Here is a 20,860-nt window from a genome sequence, read left to right as displayed (position 1 = left end):
AGACTGCATAAGTTAACAACGTAACAAGCTCACATATATTTTCTGGCGATAGTCTCTGAAGATGGCGTTATGGTGCAGATGTATGGAGACTGTCCTGGCAAACTGTGCGGTGCTCAAGGTCCTCTCCCGCTCCTCGGTCAGCAGACACTGCATGTCTCGGCAGACGCTGAGTATCTTCCATCTGGATTGGTGAACACTATATGTAAATATCATTATAAAAATAACCCTAATCTGGGTACCAGGACATAAAGGTATTGAGGGCAACGAGCGGGCTGACGAACTAACAAGGAAAGAGGCGAAAGCACCATTTGTAGGATCCGAGCCGGCTGTAGGAGTAGCAGCTTGCAACACAAAATTACTTATTGATAGGAGGGTCAAATCCCAGCAGAAACTACTCGATATGGACAGAAACTCGTTGACGGAACTGGTAGGACTATTAACGGGACACTGCCATCTCAGGAAACACATGCAGATATTGGGAGTGGAAAACACCAACAGATGCAGGAAATGTGAAGAGGATGAAGAGACTCCAATTCACCTATGGTGCCAATGTCCTGCCCTGGTGGGAACTAGGCGCAGATACCTGGGGAGACATACAGTAGAACCAGAAGACATAGCCGCATACCCAATAACAACCCTGGTGAACTTTATTAAAGGGACTGGGCTGTTGTTAAAGGATTGAGGTAAAATGGTAGATAGCACAATGGGCCTATGGCCTAAGTGCTCACGGGAACTACGTGTAAACCGTCTCCACCCTTTAAAAAAAAATATATATATATATATCATTAATCCTTTGAAAAACCAGAGGATAGTCTGAATTCTCGACACATCAGTTCCAATTTTGAAATTGAGAATCAAAACAATTTTCTGTTAAAATATTATATTGTAACGGGCAGGTATCATTTACTTTATCACTTGTATGAATTCTTCACACAATCAGTTCCAATTTTTTAAATTACACTTGAATTCAAAACAAATCTGAGATCATTGAATCAGAGTTACATCACAGACAAACAACTGAAATTAGTATTTTTTTAATCAATTAAATGAAACACAAACACAATACATATAAGTTAAATAAAATTTATTTGCACATGCTGAGATTGGAACTCGCAACCTCTGTATTCGTAGTAGAGAATCTTAACTGTTCGGTGATGAAAGTCGTAAACTATGTTGAAATATTAAAACTATTAATTAATAATTTTTACTTGATGGAATTGTGAGATTCAATATCAGTATCGCCCTTGAGAGATTTCCTCGTCAGGTTATCGGCATCCCTCCCCAGCTCTGTCACTTCCTTCCCCAGCTCCGTCACCCGCTTCTTCAGTCTCTCCGCCGCTCCGTCCAGCTGCCTGACTGTCAAACAACTGAAAATAATACAACAGTTGATTATTAGTTTAATTAGCTAACAAACCATTACATTATTTCACCGCAGGGGTATGCAGAATTGATAGACCACCACAACTCTGTCTAGGCATACATTCCTTGCTTCATTCAATGTTCATAAATTGTATATACATATTATCTACCATGAGTTGTTCCCCCAGAACTTATTTTATAGAGAAATGGTTTTTTCTCCCTCATATTAAAAGTTACAAAAGAAATCTGTTTCTAATCATTGAAGACAACATTAACGACTCTCAAATGAAAGATGTGAAACAAAAAAGACAGAAAAAGATTCAGTTGCATCTAGGAATTGAACCTAGGAACTATTCATTGCCAGGTAAGTGCTCTGACCACTGAGCTAATTTGACCATATCAACTTAAGTCGATTTTTGGTTAAGTCGTTAGAATCGTTTTTAACGGGTAGAATCTTGCGATCATACATAAAGAGGTGAGCAAAAAAATATTATATATAATAACATTAGGATATATTATTTTGTTGAAAAGCGAATAAAAAATAAAAAATAAATAAACCATTGGTTTCGAAACATGTCGATTATTTTGATTAAATAGTGGTGTACACAGGGTGTTTCATTCCATGTGCCGACTAGGAATACAAGACAAAATATTATTCTGCAATACATACACAACCAACTATCAGATACACTCACTGACCAATAGGATACATGTTCTGGGCAACAAGTTTGGGGGTACTATTGATATAATTATTGACTCCATTTATGGAATTAAGCATAATCTATACCAGCACTTTGTTGAATCCTACAAATAAGAGTAGCGTTGGTTATGTAGTTTTAGTGTTTTGTCTTATATGTAGTGTTGTTCTAATTTCTATTTTAGTTACTCTTTCGTTTTACTAATATTGTTTCATATTTAGTTTTTTTAAATTTATTCTCATTATACTTGTAATCACAATTTTACATTTGTGTATTCACAGATCTATTTTGTACCTACTTTAATGGAATACATCTACATACTATTAATATTTCCTATACAGGGTGTATCGGCACTAACCCGACAAACTTTAACCAGCTATTCCTTAGCACATTTGGAGTAAAAAATGTTATGGCCACTTTGCTGTCCGGTAGCATTTTTTTTTCAATTAAAAACAAAAATATTTAAAATTTCCACACTACATCACTGTCATTGGCATTGCGTTTCGTGTTCAACAGCTGTTATAAGCAAGTATGTCAAAAAGCGTCTTTGCTCTTTCGCACACACTAAATAATAATAGTTAAAAATGAGACGAATGGTGCCGTGCCATTTCGTTGTGATTGTAGAAGTTCGCCAATATTGGTACACACGTGCATTATTCAACGGAATTCGAATAAAATATTTGCCAGATGGGTTTTCAAACTTTGACAAAGTATAAAACAGTGGTGACATGTGGTGAAAATATGTTTAATAAATTTTTTATTAAAAAAAAAACGTTACCGGACAGCAAAGTGCACATAAGATTTTTTACTCCAAATATGCTAAGGAATAGCTGGTTAAAGTTTGTCGGGTACGTGCCGATACACCCTGTATAATACAGATAGTCTCCAATGTACACTGCATCATGTATCACTTTTATGTAAAAGCCTTTTAAGGCGTATAAATAAATAAATAAAATTAAAATAACACCACAAAGTGAATTTGCGATTATTGAAGAAAAGAATTAAATGTTATTGTTAATGTACCAAATCCACACGAAAAGGAAGCACGTTTTGACGTTGCCGATATGCAACGCTGGCGTTTAACGAATCAAATTTTACATTGCTGGCAAGCAATGCTAATGCAAGAGGGTTTTTTTTCTTTTTTCAAATGTTTCTGGCTTTCACCTTTCCAGGGTGTTTTAGGCTATCATTTCAAATTATGGAGAGAGTGAAGGTGAATTTATATATTAATTTTGTTTAGATTGGCAAATTTCAAAATTTTATGAAAGAATGGAATCGAATTCAGACTTAGAAGAGATGAGATATTGAATGGAGGGGAGGAATTTTAGATAAGGCTTGATAGAAGAGCGGATATTTGTTTAGAGAGGGACGACCAAAAAAATATGTGATCTAAAGTTCCAACTTCCATGCAACAGAATGTACTATCTGAGGAGTCAAGCAAGTGAATTTTAAAAAGGTGAGAGGGAACGGAACAATGTCCAATTCTCATTTGAATAAGTGTGGTAATTTCTTTTTTATTTGGAATTGAGGGAATTGATCTAAAAAAATAATTTTACATTAACATTTTGATGGTTTCAAATTATTAAAAAAATTAGGATAGTGTTTACCAGAAGGTCAGTGGTGCCAAAGTGGCCGCTGGTCGGAGACTCCTGGCCAGGTAGCTGTTGAAGGTCCACTCTGCAGCCAGGGTGGCCCTGGGCAGGTGCTCCATGCCTGCCCAGTCAGATAAATACGACAGGTACAACTGGAAAATATTAAACTCTTGATAAGGTTTGAAGGTAATTCGACTAAACAATCTAAATTATGGAAGACTAACCTTTTGGCTTTCCTAAGCCAATCCTTTCTTTATCATTAGGTAAGAAAGAGGGGCAAATTAAAACTGATATTTTTTTACCTTGTTTTAGGCCTCCGTGATTAAGCAATTACGATCCACGACTACGAATCCGGAGGTTGCGGGTTCAAATTCCACCATCAGTTAGTAAATTTTATTTATTGTTTTTAAGCAATAATTATTACCCTGAAACACCTATATAAATTGAAACAATATTATGTTTATTTTTATTAATAAAAAAATTATGTAGGTGTTTCAGGCTAATAATTATTGCAAAATAATAAATAAAATTTACTAACTGATGCCGGAATTTGTAAAGGATACAATTTATAGCATTCCAAGAGGTATGGACTGTCAATTTAATGATAGTTCATGATTTTAAAACTGTTACTTGAAGGGTCCCATTTCTCCTAGATTGGAGACTTTCGTAGTGCGTTTCGGAGAGCAAATCTATGTGATGCATAAATCGTGGGTAATCACCATGCGTTCTCATATAAAGATATCTTAGAAATTTTTTTGAATGTTCTAATAATTCTATGTATTTTTGCTCGTATGCGGCCCAGACAGCAGGAGCGTAATCATATAATAGTCAAAATATTTCACCAATAAATATCATTTCCGAATTGGTTCACGAATTTTTCCAATTGACATAGCAAATCCAGCATTTCTTTGTACACTAAACCACGTCAGCAACGCTTTGTCAACATCAGGAAGTATACAAATTTTTTAGTTTCCGTGATGTTATTTTTCAACGAAGAAAAATAAACAGACTTATTTTTCCGCAATGTTGATGCCGTTGAAGGCGACAGAGAAAACTTCTTACACATGAAATTTTACTGCGCCGTGTACCATTTCTTGAATAATAACGACTTTATCGAGAATTTAGAGACATTTCAGTTCTTGTTAGCGGACATGTTTGCAACCGAATTTATTACTGATTAGAGATTTGGTTTCACTAAACTTACCCTGTGAACAAAAGTACTCACACCTGCCTACGTGAACATTAAAATTGTGGTTTTTAAAAGAAATCAGGAAAACTGGAGGCAAATTTGACATAGAGTAGTAAAGCAAAAGAAGTTCTAAAAGGGTAACAAAATTGGAGAGCCAAATTTTGGTATGACTTTGATTTTATATGACACTTTTACATAGTATTGGATAGAAATGTTTCTTAGAGTGGCAACTCGAGGTCATCGTCGTAACTGTCTGGGATTATAATCCGTCCCTAATGGCATTTGAGGAGGTCTTATTTATGACTTGTTTAGAGAATAGGGTTTTTTTCAGACACAACTATCTACATATTTAGAAATTGTGTTGGCAAAATTATTTGAAAGTTATATCAACGAAACTACCTCGTTATAACAGCAAACGATTATATGATAATAAGTTTGAACTATTTCCATGATAGTTATAACCAAGTTTTAACATTTCTAGTACGTTCCAGAATGCGGTACTCTCAGTATCGCCCTGGAGAAAGACCAACATTCAGAATGGAAGTGTCGTGATCTAAGAAAGCCCCCCAATATTTTGATTATTATTTAGAAGATGGTCACCCTTTATTAAACAGCAACACCGGCCGCTCGAGTCACAAAAGGTCCGACCGGACACACTAGCGACTCAAGCGTCATTCTGTTCTTGGGCGTCCAAAAGCCAACACGTCGTTACCTTTGTAAAATCACTTTCGCTCTTAAATGTTATACATAACCTTCCGTTGAATAAATAATTAAACGTGGAAATTTCTTTTACTACTCCGAGTCAATGGCCCTGCTACCACGAGTAAGTATTCATGGCGATCTACAACCCACATCCTGAAACTTCCACAGAAGCATTACTTGAAATGACTTTAGCCCTGTTTGGTGACCAGATCTGAATAGCCTGGTACTTCCTCACCTTCCACTTCCCTTCCTAACTATCTTCAGCATCACAACATACCCAAATTGGGGATGCTAAGTCTCACTGGCCCCAAACGGTCGGGAGCAGTTGGTTCTCTGAGCAGTATGCTAAACACACATAAAAATAAAAACTTGCAATTCTCAGAGTTAGTTTTCAAGGTGCTCACCATAATTTTTTGTTCTAATTTTACTCTTCGTAAACTTTATCAAAATTCATGTGCTGCCAAAAGGTAAAAGCCACGAATGAGGAGTCATTCTGAGTATAGGGCTATTTTTCTGTAACTCTATGCAATCCTTTTGAAAATATAGCATTCCATGTTCGTCCATTAAGTTATGTGGGCTGTTTTGTAAGCTTTATAGTGTCGCGATTTAAGACACAACTGATAAACACTTCCATTCGCAACATAGAATATATATCTATCATTTATCCACTGGAGCGTTCTGCTATATAATCAATTTCAGCCTTGAGCACTCAGAAATTTTTAAGTGTTTGAATTTAAAATTTCCCGCCATCTTCAAAAAAACTTATATCTCCGAATTTTAATATGGAGACATATAAACTGCTTAGAGTGCTAAAGAGCCATCGAATGCACCTACATTTGATAGTTTATCGCATAAATTTAGGATTCATGAAAAAATTATTTAAAAATCGTTAAATTTATAAAGCGTGAATTCTGCTTATTATTTACTTTAAAATTGCCGTTTGTAGTACTTACTTGGAGCAATATTAAATATTATGACTTCAGTACGTTGTCTATGGCCTAGTTCATAAGCAGGGCTATAAATTTAAATACTAACCCTCATTTTTTAATAGGTAAACACATGATTAATGATTTGTAAGAAATAATATTTCAATAATTTCAGTTCATGGAATGTCAATAACAAATAAGAAGAGATGCGAGACATATTTTGTTGAGTGTAAAACCACTAAGTTAGCTTTATTATTAATCGATGATTTCCAACACGCTAGAGCTTAAGCAATAATTCCAATTAATGTTCCAAAATATCTCAATTCAAATTGCCCACATTTTGCTCAAATAAGGTTCCGTAGATAAGATAGAGAGATTCAAATTTAGGTATTCTTTAATAGAAATCATCTATACAATTATGAATGTATTTACCTTGTAGACTTCATCCAGCGTATTATCAAAGGTGGAGAGGACTGTATTGAAGAACTTCCTGCAAACTGAGACGTCTTCTTCTACCATCAACGCTGTTTGCGAATGGCGGACGAAACGCGCCCTTATGCGCACTGCGATCGTTAAACCGTCACGCAGTTCACTCATTAGCTGGAATACAAATAAACAGTCATAAATAATAGACATCGGATTATAATATATGCACTAACTATACAGAAATATATGCCTCAATTTGCAGTACAAAATCTGCCCATAATTTTTTTTTTTTAACTGTAATACATCTATATTCAAAAGTATTGTAGCGAGAGATTTATCTAGATTGTCTCGCTAATTGTAAACAATACGACCTACCTATCTACTTGCGAGGAAACTACCTACTCGCGATGTCTAGAGTTATGACAATATGATATACGATATGACAATACGTTGCGAGTTGGTCTGGCACATTACGCCAACTCATTAGAAGGTTCTAGCCTGTTGCCTAGGAATAATAGCAGCGGCAACGAAAGTTCCAGTAGGACCCAGACTGAGCGAGTTGTCTCCGTTTTACTTGCGATCTCGCTTACCTACTGATGACGTCGGCCGGTCTGTATAAATAGGCCCGACGCAGCGAGCAGTCAATTAACAAGACTCAACGAGTGATAGGACAACATTCCCGGCTCTGCACGGATTCAACCATCGACTCCATCAGGATATCATCATAGCGCCTTGGCCCCGGCCACCGTCCCTGTCCAGCGCTACACCAGATCACAGCGCCCTGGTTCCAGCTCATTTGACCAGCGCTACATCCGCGCACCTAGACCACGCAGCATCCTCCCTGGTCTATGCACCTCCCGTACAACCGCCTACAAGGTCCACCGTACCTTCGGCTTTCCTGTCAGCACTGGAGTACCTGAAGACCCACGTTCTTCGTCAGTTCCTGACCGTCAACGAGTCCGGTCACCAGCAGCGGCGTCGACTCACTGACCCGCGCTTGACCAGCACATCACCGCCTACATCCGGAGTGTTCAACATCGGTCCTAAGTCATTTCTCATCACGGCAACCTGACTCATTAAAACTCTGTGACCTTCACGCTGTCTTTCATTTCGTGCCACCTAACCAGATCCAAATTTAAAACTTAAAAATATTTTTATGGTTTGTCTGAGGAACTGGAGTCGACAAGTCTACTAACCGAGCCAAATCCCGATTGGATAAGACCGACATTTATTGTATATATTATTAACTGCTGTAATGTCATTGAATTTCAGAGAAATGCATATATGTGCGTGATTGTCACCAAAAGTTGATAGATTGCATTGTCATTAACAACGAGTCTATCTGACGAGTTTCAGCTCAAACGGATTTCGGGAAGTGGGTTAATTTCCACTTACAAGATGTGCATTCATTCACAAAAACAAAAGAAAAATTCAAATAGATATACATATTTTAAAACAGGAAAATGTCTTATGGGACTAATAGTGCTTCATGGGGAGGGGGGGGGGACAGCAAATTTCAACCAATCATAACCCCAAAAAATTTCTAAAAGGAACCGGTTCCAAAAATACCCCTCAGAAAAGATAACAATATCTAACATTTCTAATTTAACCAGCTCATATTTTGAAGAGCAAAATATTCTAGGAAAAAATAAGTTTTCAAACAAAAGAAAGATAGTGAAATAAAACAGGAATTTGGAACTTACCTGTTTGACAGACAGGATGGAAGGTTTGTCAGGTTTAGTTTCCAATTTCATTGACAAGAACTCGTGAATGTTTTCCATTGGAAGGGTTGACAGTAAAAGGAACAAACTTCGGTAGGAAGGAAGCTGCATCTCAATCGTTTCCTTTGACCAGGCTCCAAACCTAAAGAAAATAAAAAATCTTAACTTCCATGTTACTTTTATGCATTCTATTTTTTAAATGCGCTAAACAGGAGATATGTTGATTTTGATAGATGACTTTCTAAGTAGGTACCTACTAGGATTTCATTGTATTTTTATGTGTTCTATTTTTTAAATGCGCTAAACAGGAGATGAGTTGAATTTGATAGATGGATAATTAATAACCAGGGAAAGAACATTAGGAAAAGGTTTGATTTTGTTTGGAGGTTATAATTATGTGTTGTGAAAATGATACCATATGTTTATTTTGAGGAGAAGCAGATAAAATGTTAAATTATTATTTGAATCAAATGAAATCTGGAATATTGTGCTGAAGAAGTCAAAAAAGTTATGCAGAATTTGTTGTATTAACCCGATAGTCTATTTTCTTTAGAACACAAAAAATGTTGCAATGATAAAAAAAAATTCTTCAATGGAAAAATAAAAATGTTTACCTTCTCAGATCGATATACTCCTTCTTCAATTCCTTGATGTTCACCTCACAGCGGGAATGCCTTTCAAACTCAAAGTCCTCATCAGAATTATCGTCTTCCTCCTCGTTGAACTCAATTGTCGGATTTGGATCCGTGAGATCATCGTCAGATTGGGATTGATCAGTCTTTATTACATCCTGTAAGAAGAAAAAATATAAGTCATTAATTTCTTTCCTTTTTTTGGTAGGGGAACCATCGTAATTTTCCCTACGCACCCCTGTCCTGTACTACTACAGAGGGCCCGGTCCACAGTAGGTGTAGCCTCTAACTGGATGTCTTCCCTCCTGAATTGCTGCCAGTATATTATGCAGAAGTTCTCTATTTCAGATAACATCTACTTTGTGTCTATTAATACGAGGCGTATCCAGAAAGTAAGTTTTATTTTCGACATGTTGGCTACACTTACCTTCCTTACTTACTTCCCCTCCGCAACGAGACCGGTTCAAGGTCAGTACGTTGAGAAGTGTCGACGCGACAACACGTTTCGTGAAAAATGTCAATCCAATCTCCCGCCAAGTGCGAAATACGCGGCATCATCCGTTATCTCGTTTGGAAGGGAAAACCTCCGTTTGAGGTTTATAATTTGTTGAAAACTGCATATGGTGATAAAGCTATGAATCGTACGAGTATGTACAAGTGGTATCGCGAGTTTAAAAATGGTTCTCACCTCTTCACCCTCCGCCAAAAAGTTCAAAACCACAATTTCAGCCAAGAAAATTATGGCATCCGTGTTTTGGGACTGTCAAGGCATAATTTTGATTGAATATCTGCCTCAAGGGGAGACAATCAACTCTGCAAGATACTGTGAGACCCTAAAAAAATTGCGGAAGGCGATTCAAAACAAGAGGAGAGGCATGCTGACAAAGGGAGTCAGCCTGCTGCACGACAATGCCAGACCACACACGGCCAACGCAACGAAGGAACTGCTTGCTTCGTTTAAATGGGATGTCCTAAACCACCCCGCGCATTCCACTGACCTAGCACCTTTAGATTTTTATCTCTTTACCTCCCTGAAGCTGTACATGGGTGGAAAAAGGTTTTTAACCGACGAGGAGGTAAAGGGGGAGGTGGAGAAGTGGACGAAGGGGTTGGCGGGAAACTACTTCAAGGAAGGCATCAAAAAGTTGATACCCCGCTTCACCACCTGCATTGAGAGGAATGGCGACTATGTCGAAAAATAGCTTACATATGTACTACGGTAACCATGTAATTTTTATGTTTCAATAAAAAAATTTGTAACCTACAAAAATTCAGTACACTTACTTTCTGGATACGCCTCGTAATTACTATTTTCACTAATTAAGACGCCCATCTTCTATTAACACACTAAGAAAAACCTACCTCCAATTTCTCCAACGTCATCCTAGTTTTCTTTAGAACGACCAGATGCAATTTCTCAAGAAAGTAGAGTGCTCGACGAATGCCTCGAATCTTGAGCGTTTTCTCAATATAGTCCCTGTAAAAAATACCACAAACGCATCAACAAACAAAGCCCACCACATAGAAAATATTTTTAAAATAAATCTAAAAAATTAGCAATGTAAAGTATTCTTACCTATATGGAGAAGTCTGATCAGGATAATACAGTCTTAATTTTGTCAATTCCGTCAGGTTTCCGACTTCAAACACGTTGAACATCAGATGGAACGGATTAGTATCTTCTCCCGTTTCCGGAACCGAAGAAACAAACCCACTCTCGTTAGAGTTGACACTTCCGGCTGAAGAATCGGCGCTCTCGTACGGCGATTTCGTTGCCACATCGTTATTATGCGGTAGAATCTCGTTACTCTTGTCGAGATCGCCTTCTTGAGTTTTACCATTGACATACAACAAGTTCATGTGTTCCGAACTTATTCGAGGACTGTCTATGACGTCTTTCGATTCCTCGTGTTCGAGATCCGTCAGCATTACCTCTGTCGATTGTATTCGAGTTATTTCTATCTGGACATCAGAGGGATGTTTCGAATCTGCTTCATCTTCTGAACTAGGTTCGACAGTTGATTTTTCGTTGATGGTCTCGTTGTCAAATGAGGAGTTTGTGTCAATGTTGAATTTTACTTTTGACTGGCGGTTTATCTCGCAGGATTCGTTAGAAGTATTACTACTGTAATTTGAAAGATTCAAATAAATTTGAAAATTATTTGAAATAAATAATTTATTTAAAATAATAATTAGTGTAAATCTGTAAAATGGTACAATGCGCCAATGGAATCAGCCCACAGGCAGACCGATGGATGTGATGAGGCCAAGAGTGGATAGAGTGAGTGGAAGAGGATTGAAGCAAGCCGGGAAGGCCCGAGCTTTTGAAGAGGAGGCTATATTCACTCTAGGATGTATGAGGAACATGGAAGAACACATACCTTCTACAGCCATCGTGAGCCTTGACGACTTCAGTCTTATTCTTGGAGAAGCTCTTGTTCCACTTGGTATTGACTAGCATCTTCTTGATGATGAGCATCAAGAGACGCTGGTGATGGACCATGTTGTACCATAGACACATAGCCTGAAACAAACAAATATGTAAGTTACATTTTTACTAAAAAATATGATTTCACGAGCCGATGGAGTCAACCCGAATCTTGAAGTGAGCCTCTTAGGCTGGGAATACACAGACAGCTACAAGCAGTCGATTTCGACAGCTTCGAGCAGTGACAGAATTGTTCGCATAGAAAAAACATTACCTAGCAAACACCGCAGTTTGTGTGTTTCTATTATCGACTGCTTGTAACAGTTTGTGTATTCCAAGCCTTAGATTGCTAGACGAGATGTTTAACGCAATAAATGTTCCCGTGTGTCAAATACTAACAGTGTACAAATGTTAGGCATGCATTCAGCGTCTCTTAAGGGTTTGCACCGAGGCTGAAGGGTAGTTCTTTGGAGAACCTACTACTATAGCAAGTCGATGATAATTATTCAGAATCCAAGAGATCTTCAATACGGCCTTCTCGGTCGAGTCCAAGCAGCAGTTGTTGCAGAAGTATGGCACTGGAAGTTGAATTACACCGTGATCAAGACAGTAAGAAAGCATCCACTAACCTTGGTTTTGTTCATGAAACCCTCGCTGAGCACGAGAGGGTGCTGCGCAGCCATGGCCTTGCTGGAAGGGTACAGCGCCTCGGCTTCGGCCAGGGAGTCTAGCAGGGCCACCACCTGCAGCATGGCCTTACCGATGGCCTGCGAGCAGTTGTTACAGTTGATGCAGAAGCACTCAGTCTTGCCATTGGTGGCTGTAAAGGTAAGATCTGAATTATGCAAAAGTTTTAAGCAGAGCTTATTAGCAATTCAATTTTATTTTTGATTATTAATGTACACAGGTTTAACAAAAAATAAATACCGACAGGCCAATAACGGTGTAAAAAAATATTTAAAAATAAAACAATAAGGGTCTTACTAATTAAAAATCACTTTACAACTGTTAAACGGTGTTTTTGTTACACATTGTACACTGTTTTTTTAGAATTATTACTAATAAAAATGTCTCGCAAACATTGCATTTTTTCAGACGCACACGCGCTACTTTTACGCATGTCGCATAAATCGAATAACTGTGTTGGTTTGTCATGTGTGATTACAATCATGTTTTTAATAATTTCTATTCTAATGGCCAATTCACTATTATATTAGTATAATTCAATATATTTACTATTTATTATTGGTGTTATTTTTGTCAGTTTTAATAAATTAATATTGTCATATCTGTATCTCAGAAGTCAAAGGTCGGTTGTCACATTTTTTAAATTGTTCAGGAGAGAGGAAATAGTAATTTTTTTCCTTTGAATATTGTGGGGATACCAGACCTTTTATGTTGACCTAACTTAGTTTCACATTGTCGTAGGACAACCGTCTTTATACCTCTGTGTAGATACTGAAAAAACTATAAAGGTCTCATACATAACTCATTCTCACAAAAAACTGGACAACCGACCTTTGACTTCTGAGGTACAGATATTGTCTTTTCGGAAAAAGCAAGGTTATTTCGTATTTATTTTTTTGTAACTTACTTTACCGTGTGAATTTAATAAAAATTCCATAAATCTTGTTTAATAACATAAATGCCTTATGCATGTGCAGGTAAATACAAAGTTTAAAAAAATCAACATTTATATTGATGACAAAATGGATCCAAAATGTTTTTGGTTTTCTCTGGGAATCATTAGTATAATTTTTAATAATTCTTAATAGTATGAACAAGATATAAGACGAAGTAACAGTTATATTGCAAAATCCTTAAATAAAATGACTGTGTGTTTTAATTCTTTGAAATTTTTAAGGTTTATTTTTCAACTTTGTTCAAGTTTGAAATTCAAATATTGCATATTTTACACATTCAAGCCTATTTCAAATACAAAAATCTAAAAGTCAATTTTATCTAGTTGCTAAAATAGTATTTGTTTTTACGACATCTTTAAAATGAAGAAATGTATAGAACATTTAAAATACCTTGAAAAATTTTGAAATTCATTGAAAACTTATTATTATTTCAAGTTTATACAACAAATAAACAAACCCCTTTGACTGGATAAGCAATATATATATATACAGTAGAACCCCGTTAATTCGAACCCCGATAATTCGAAAAAACGCGTAATTCGAAATTTTCGCCAAAAAAATTTCCGCAGAAAAATTTCTTCATACAAAATTTTTTTTAATTCGAAATTCGTTCATTCGTAATTCGAAATTTATTTTGGTCCGCGGTTCGTGTAATTCGAAAAAATTTGATTTTTTCGAAAATAAATCATAATATTTCGTAAATCTGAATCTAAAAGTCAGCCGTGGCGGTAAAACGCCGAAAAATGTATTTTTACGTGGTTATATATCGTCCTAATTAGTATTAATATTTTGTAAATCTGAATCGATTTACACTGGAATGTCGTACTTTTTCAAATTTATTTCGAATATCCGAATTTGAAGGGCCGAGAAAATACGTTTTACGCGGAAATATGTCGTAGTTTTACGAGTTTACACCAAATATCTGAATTTAAAGGGTCGGCCGCGACGAAACTCGGTGACAAAATTTCGATTTACGTGAATGTATTGTATATTTACGAATTTATTTCGAATATTTGAATTTAAATGGCCCGCTTCGACGGAAATTGGCCGCGAAATCTCGATTAACGCGTAAATATATCGTATTTTTACGAATTTATTTAGAATATCTGAATTTTAAAGGACCCGCCGCGACGGAAATCGGACGCGAAATTTGAATTTATGCGGAAATATATCGTATTTTTACTAACTTTACTTCGAATATCCGAGTTAAAAAATACGGCGCGACGGAAATCGGCCGAAAAATTTCGATTAACGCCGAAATATGACATATTTTTACGAATTTACTTAAAACATCTGAACTTAAAAGGCCGACCGTGACGAAAAACTGCCAATAAAATTCGATTTACGCGGAAATATATCATATTTTTGCGAATTTATTTCGAATATCTGAATTTAAAGAGCCGGCCGCAACGGAATATGGCCGCGAATTCTCGTTTTACGCGGAAATATATCGTATTTTTACGAATTTAAATTCGGATATTGAAATAAAGGGCCGGCAGCGACGGAAAATTACCGCGAAATCTAGATTTACGTGGAAATATATCGTACTTTTACGAATATCTCAATTTAAAGGGTAGGCCGCGACCGAAATCGGCAGCGAAATCTCGATTTACGCGTAAATATATAGCATTTCTACGAATTTATTGCGAATATCTGAATTTAAAGGGCCCGCCGCTACGGTAATCGGCCGCGAAAATAAAGAAATAATTGGTATTTATACGAATTTACAACTAAAATTCCACCTGGATTTGAAGAGGCGGCCGAGAAAATCGATTTTCGGCGTTTTTTTTTTTTCCTTCATAAAATTTCAAATTACGTTAATTCGAAATTTGATTTTTGATGTCCGGTGGATTTCGAATTAACGAGGTTCTACTGTATATATCTTTCCATGAACTATTTTATGTCAGTTTTTTTAAGTAAGGATTTTACATACACTGTCGTTTATCAATTGAACAAAATATTCACCGAGTTTTTTAGTAAGACAGTAAGTATGTAAAAGAACAAGAAAAAACCGAGCGTAAAATAAAGTTTGAGTCAACTGAAGTCAAGTTAAAGCAAAAGTTTAAAAAAAAAAATTGGGGATATTGCTAAATATGTCCGGAATCTTTCTACTACAGTGGATGTTATATTATATATTCGGCACATTCGCAGAAGAGGTTGGGATCAGGTTAGGTTGGTTCTTTGAAAATTAATATGGAAAGCTTCGGAGTTTCTTAGTATACAGTGATTGGTATTGATTTTGCCAAAAGAGTGTTTATTTTCTACATAATTACATATTTATAATTTTGAAAAGAAATTTTCCCTTTTTATAGTAACACATTTCGGCCGGGAAAGATAGTTCTACCCGTTCGGTCGATTTATTTTTATTTTAAAGTATTTTTAGAAATTTATTTTCATCCCTTTCGTTTACATCGGTATCTCAACGAAAGGATAGTATATTATTTGGTAGTGAAATAATTCAATTCCTGGAATGAGGGTTTTTATGACCGTGAAACCCAATTTGAATCTCTTTCTCCGTTCCGCACCCACTCAACTCCTATGTGCATGCGAGCGAGAGATTTCGGGCGTATTTAAAGAAAGCGGGTAAGAGCAAATATTCAGAGATGTGCTTTATTTCAAATAAATCCATTTCAAATGGAAATTCAAAATGCAAAATGGGTATTTTCCATTTCGCATTTTAAATGCTTTTCTATAAACCATTTTGCATTTTGCATTTTAAATGCTTTTCTCAATGCATTTTCCATTTTAAATGCTTTTTTGCAACATTCTTCCTACTATCTCCACTCATCTGTTTTTCATAAGCCCCAAATATCAGTCGGTCCTCAACCTCGCTATGAGAGATAATTTACATTTGTCAAGTTGCTCCCTGGTAGGAACCCTGATACCATTACAAAAAATACTGAACATGGGGCCATGACGCTGTAATATTAAATGTTGGATAGCAGTTACTATGTTTTTACGCTGGCAACATTAGTCCCGCGCAAATTTTTTGCGGTTTCATAATCTGTAGTCGTGGTGTTTTTGGATTTACCATCACGTAATATGTTTGTTCTACATTGATGTCCATTAAATGACAAAATTGTTAAAAAATTCTATAATTATTCTAATTGTTTGACCTGAGAAACCATTTTGCATTTTCAATGCATTTTGAAAATAGGTATTTTGCATTTTGCATTTGAAATGCTTTTCTAAAAACCATTTTGCATTTTCAAATGGAAAAGTTTTGACCCATTTCCATTTTGCATTTCAAATGGTTTTGGGTAACCATTTTGCACATCTCTGCAAATATTACATACAAGGATAATTGAGTTGCATTTCAAATAATATTCGAGTTTAGTACTTTTATAGCTTGGTTATGCTGAGTTAATATGTAGAAATTTTTATTAAAATTTTTTTGAAGATTCAGCGATTTAAAACAAATTAAAGAAATTTGTACGGGATCTTTATTTTCGCCGGGACTCAGCATTGCACCAGCGCAAAAAACACCTGGCAATGTGTTAAGTTGTGTCATATGAACAAGAAAATGAATTGATTTAATAAATGTGAATACCGCATATGAGTTCCAACTGCTTCCAACTATACTGAGCTTGAAAGGAGTGGTGATGGGAAGGAGGTGGTCAAGAGGAATAGGTAGAACGCATGTACCAATGCACATTTCATTAATGAAGACTGTCCTTACTCTGAAATGACTTTTTCAATTAAATTATAAGACCAAGAGTAAGGGTGGACCATTGCCAAAACGAAACTGGAAGCAAATGCTTCCCAGAAACTTGTTGCCAACAAATTGCTCATTCAGATGAGAATGTTAATTATATTGCAGTTATTTAAATGAGTTCATGAAATTTACCTGGTGTTATGTCTCCCTCAGAACTGCTTGAATTACCGACACCACTATCGCTACGCTTAATCAACGTTTGAGTAGACCAGATGGCTTCGCCAGTGCATTTGTTATCCGTGTTCACAAACCTAAACAAACAAAAAAACAATAAATACATAGTATAAAAAAATGTCTTTTTATCCAGCATAGATATTTTTTACTAACAATTTAATAAAAAACATAACATACTTGTCTATATGTACATAAAAAAGTGTCCTGGTTCGCATTTGATTTTTATACAAATCTACAGTTTTATTCCGAGATTGATGAAATTTTGCATACTTGACCTACAAAACAAGAGGTAGGTCACTGTCTATGTGAGAATTCGACAAACAACCCCCTTTTCCCACCTCTTAAAGCAGAAAAAGCCAGGGCAACGCTGGAAATTTCAGCTAGAAGTCCATAAGTATCAAAAGATGTTTTATATCCACCATACCAGATATTTTTACTAACTTGAATATTGAAGGAAATAACATACTTGTAGTCTATAATGTCCTGTAGAAGTGAGGGCACCTCATCTCTGCGTGAACAGAGGAAAGCGTCTTGCTGCGTTGGTGTTCGTCCGGCCTTTTTCGCGCACACTTCCAGCCATACGAGGTCTTTCAGTTCGTTCTGCCATGTGTGTTCTTCAACAGACATCTGAAATACAGACATAATTACAAGAATGAGAAGGAGTATTAGGTTAGAGAAGTTAATGAAGTTTTATTAGTAATGAAGGCCTCAATGATGAGCCTTGCTGAACACCGTAGCTTTAACTCAAGGAGATGAAGTAAAAGTGGTCACAACCAGATAATTTAAGGAACGACTAAATAAATAATAATAATTATTATTATTTATGTGCAAGTAGCATTTTTCTGATGTTGCTCATATCTTTCAGAGCAAGTTAAACAGTAATTGAGTTGTTTTAAATTTTAAAATAAGTTAATCCTTTCTTCTCTCCAAATAGACTCCAATCTTGCTTTAAATTGGTTCATATTAGTATCATCGATGACATGTTGTGGAAGTTTGTTCGATGCTTCCACTACTCTATTTGAAAGGAAGTGTTTCCAAGGATTGAATGCAAAAGGTTTTTTGTAAAAAAAATTTTAGTGTCCACAGAGATTTATATTTTTGTTGGTTAAGATTTTTTAGAGGCCAGTGCAACTATAATATCCAAATAAAATTTTGAAAGCCTCAATCTCCCCTTTCTTTTAATGTTGGAAATCTTAGTTTCTTGAGTCTATCTTCATATTGCCGGTCTTTCAAAGATCTTGGTGTTTTTGTAAATCATCTCTGTGCTCTCTATTTAAGATCAATATCCTTCCTGATGGTGGATAGACATGGCATAAATCAGAAAGATTTGAAGTCAAGGTGAGATTTTTATTTCTATTAAATTATACTACTGTTATTAAATTGTGTAAAAAATATTGTAACTACTCATATTCCCATGCAAGACCACTAGGGTGTTAATAAATAAAATATAAAGTTAGAAGGAAGGTTATAAAATTATAGGAATGTTTAAAAACTTAGTAACTAGCCGATTTTAAGAAGTTCAGATGCTTCCTATAAGCTTCATGCCTACCACGGTAAGTCTGGCAATTATGCTAAATTTACAGCGCAGCACGTATATGCTGAATTATTGAACATCTACTGCCGTATGCAGGAAAATATAATTAATGTATATAACCTCACCAATGCAATTTATCCCATCACCCAGCGCGTTTCACAGTGTATGTATTTCAGTGAAACTTCATGGAACACATATGCAACATTCGCATATTGGGTTAACTGCCGACGGATCACCAAATGAATAATAATAATGCTTGTAGATCAGGTTAATAACTAAATGTCACCATAGGCTTTTACATGCGTGTAATTAGATTAGCACACAATATTATATTATAAGCTGTTAGAAGTAAACAAGGAAAATACATTAAGTAAATTTTACATACTAAGCCAACACCAAGAAAATAAAAAGGACAAATACAAAACGGCACTAACACCCACCGTCCGTTTACAGTTCTTGTCCACGTTCCTCTCGACGTTGCCCATGCGTATCAGCATGCTGAACGTGGTGTGAAAGTTGGCTCGGCAGTCATCCATGGTTTCCTCGCGCTCACGGGCCATGAGATCCGCGGCAGACTGCCTAGACTGGCATAGAACCGACGAGGACTGGTTTTGGGGAAAGTCCTCATGGGAGGTCGATTGGGGTGCAGGGGGGCAGGATTGCTCGCGACCCGAATGCACCGGTTTCGACGAGAGCGACATGAAACGATTGCATGATTCCACCTGGAAAGAATAGAAATTCATTATTTTTCATTTGTACATGTATGTATTATTAACCCCTCTGGCATGTTCTGTCAGAATTTGTGTGCATTTCCGCTTTGGAATATTTCTGATAATATCCGAAAACTAAAAACTGTTTTGAAAGGTGATAAAATATGCTTTTAATTTTTATTATCTATCTATCTATGTTCTATATAAATATAAATGTTCGTTTGTTAAAAATCTTAAATCTCCGAAATTTCTTCACCGATTGCTTTGAAATTTTGACACAATGTTGCATTCAAACACACGTGTGTTTATATATACCTATATTATATAGATGTCACCTGTGACAGGTAAAAACACGCTTTTTTTGAAAAACAGCACCATCTGTTGGAGGTAAAAGTAAAACGTGGTATTGTTTCTCTATATGCACAGACAGACTGAGCCACAGCTACGCGTGGCGGGGTACAGTTAGTTATATACATAAAATTTTATTTATTTATTAATTAACGCCCTTTTTCGGGGCTTTTACATATGAATAATAAGAAATATACATTATTTATTGTACATAACTGAATTGCTTCATTAACAACATTTTATATTTGTTTAAAGATAAATTGAAGATGTCAAGATGTAAATTGAGGAATGTATGTGGTAGTTAGTCCCAGAATTTCTGCACTGAAATAAATCCTGACTTCTAGTATTACGTTGTGGAATCCAGAAGCTTATCAATTCTAGCAATACCGGACTATCAACTAAATCATTTAGAATTTTATATAGAAATACCAAGTCAGTGAAAATTCTTCCGTCTGACAATTTGAGCATATTCATACAAGTGACACAATAACAGAGTGTTGTATTATAATATGGGTTCCAGACAGGAGGATTGTACTCAAGTTGACTTCTTACATAGGCAAAATATAACAATTTAATATACTTTATATTATTTTGAAAGCATAAGTTTTAACTGTTGAGTAATGAAAAAAACACCCCTTTTATTAGACAAGTGTACTATAAATATTATTGTCACATAACGTGTTTTGTCATTTAGTAATGATAATTAATAAATTAATAAATTAATAAAAATTCAGTTTCATCGGAACCTTGGGGTTTCACAGAGGTGTACATTTTAACTATTTTATGGTTAATTTCTAGATTTGAATATAAAGCGTGGTGTTTTCTGTTTCTAACACTGTTAAGATCATACTATTATTATTATTATGTAATAAGCAGGCAGCATTCTGCTGATGCGCTCATATCTGATTTCACAACAAGTTTGACAGTAATTGGTTGTTTTAAGTTTGAACTAAGTCCTTTCTTCACTCCAAATGTGAATCCAATAGAGCTTTGAATTGATTTATATTTGTTGCATCGATGACATGTTGTGGGAGTTTGTTCCAAGCATCCACTACTCTATTTG

At 35.9% G+C, this 20,860-nt stretch overlaps 1 protein-coding gene across 4 annotated transcripts in view; it reads right to left on the bottom strand.

Annotated features, from left to right (window-relative positions):
- Mekk1 (mitogen-activated protein kinase kinase kinase 4) overlaps positions 1-20,860 on the bottom strand; it is a 100,695-nt gene that overhangs the window by 16,938 nt on the left and 62,897 nt on the right. For 3 of the 4 annotated variants that reach the window (XM_089639666.1, XM_089639663.1, XM_089639664.1), the window contains exons 5-17: positions 19,174-19,461; positions 17,672-17,832; positions 17,164-17,282; positions 12,303-12,493; positions 11,627-11,769; positions 10,822-11,370; positions 10,608-10,722; positions 9,228-9,403; positions 8,596-8,755; positions 6,899-7,066; positions 3,665-3,801; positions 1,209-1,367; positions 34-181 (exon numbers count right to left, since the gene is read on the bottom strand). In XM_089639666.1, the coding sequence (XP_089495792.1) occupies positions 34-181; positions 1,209-1,367; positions 3,665-3,801; positions 6,899-7,066; positions 8,596-8,755; positions 9,228-9,403; positions 10,608-10,722; positions 10,822-11,370; positions 11,627-11,769; positions 12,303-12,493; positions 17,164-17,282; positions 17,672-17,832; positions 19,174-19,461 (2,514 nt within the window). The remainder of the gene's footprint in view (positions 1-33; positions 182-1,208; positions 1,368-3,664; positions 3,802-6,898; positions 7,067-8,595; positions 8,756-9,227; positions 9,404-10,607; positions 10,723-10,821; positions 11,371-11,626; positions 11,770-12,302; positions 12,494-17,163; positions 17,283-17,671; positions 17,833-19,173; positions 19,462-20,860) is intronic. The other variant, XM_089639665.1, reaches the window with a different exon arrangement.

This window comes from Hesperophylax consimilis, chromosome 14, assembly GCF_061612785.1.
Source record: "Hesperophylax consimilis isolate HC1 chromosome 14, BYU_Hcon_1.0, whole genome shotgun sequence".
NCBI classification, from domain to species: domain Eukaryota; kingdom Metazoa; phylum Arthropoda; class Insecta; order Trichoptera; family Limnephilidae; genus Hesperophylax; species Hesperophylax consimilis.
The sequence above is the reverse complement of the archived record's forward strand: the minus strand, read 5'-3'. Positions and strand labels throughout refer to the sequence as shown.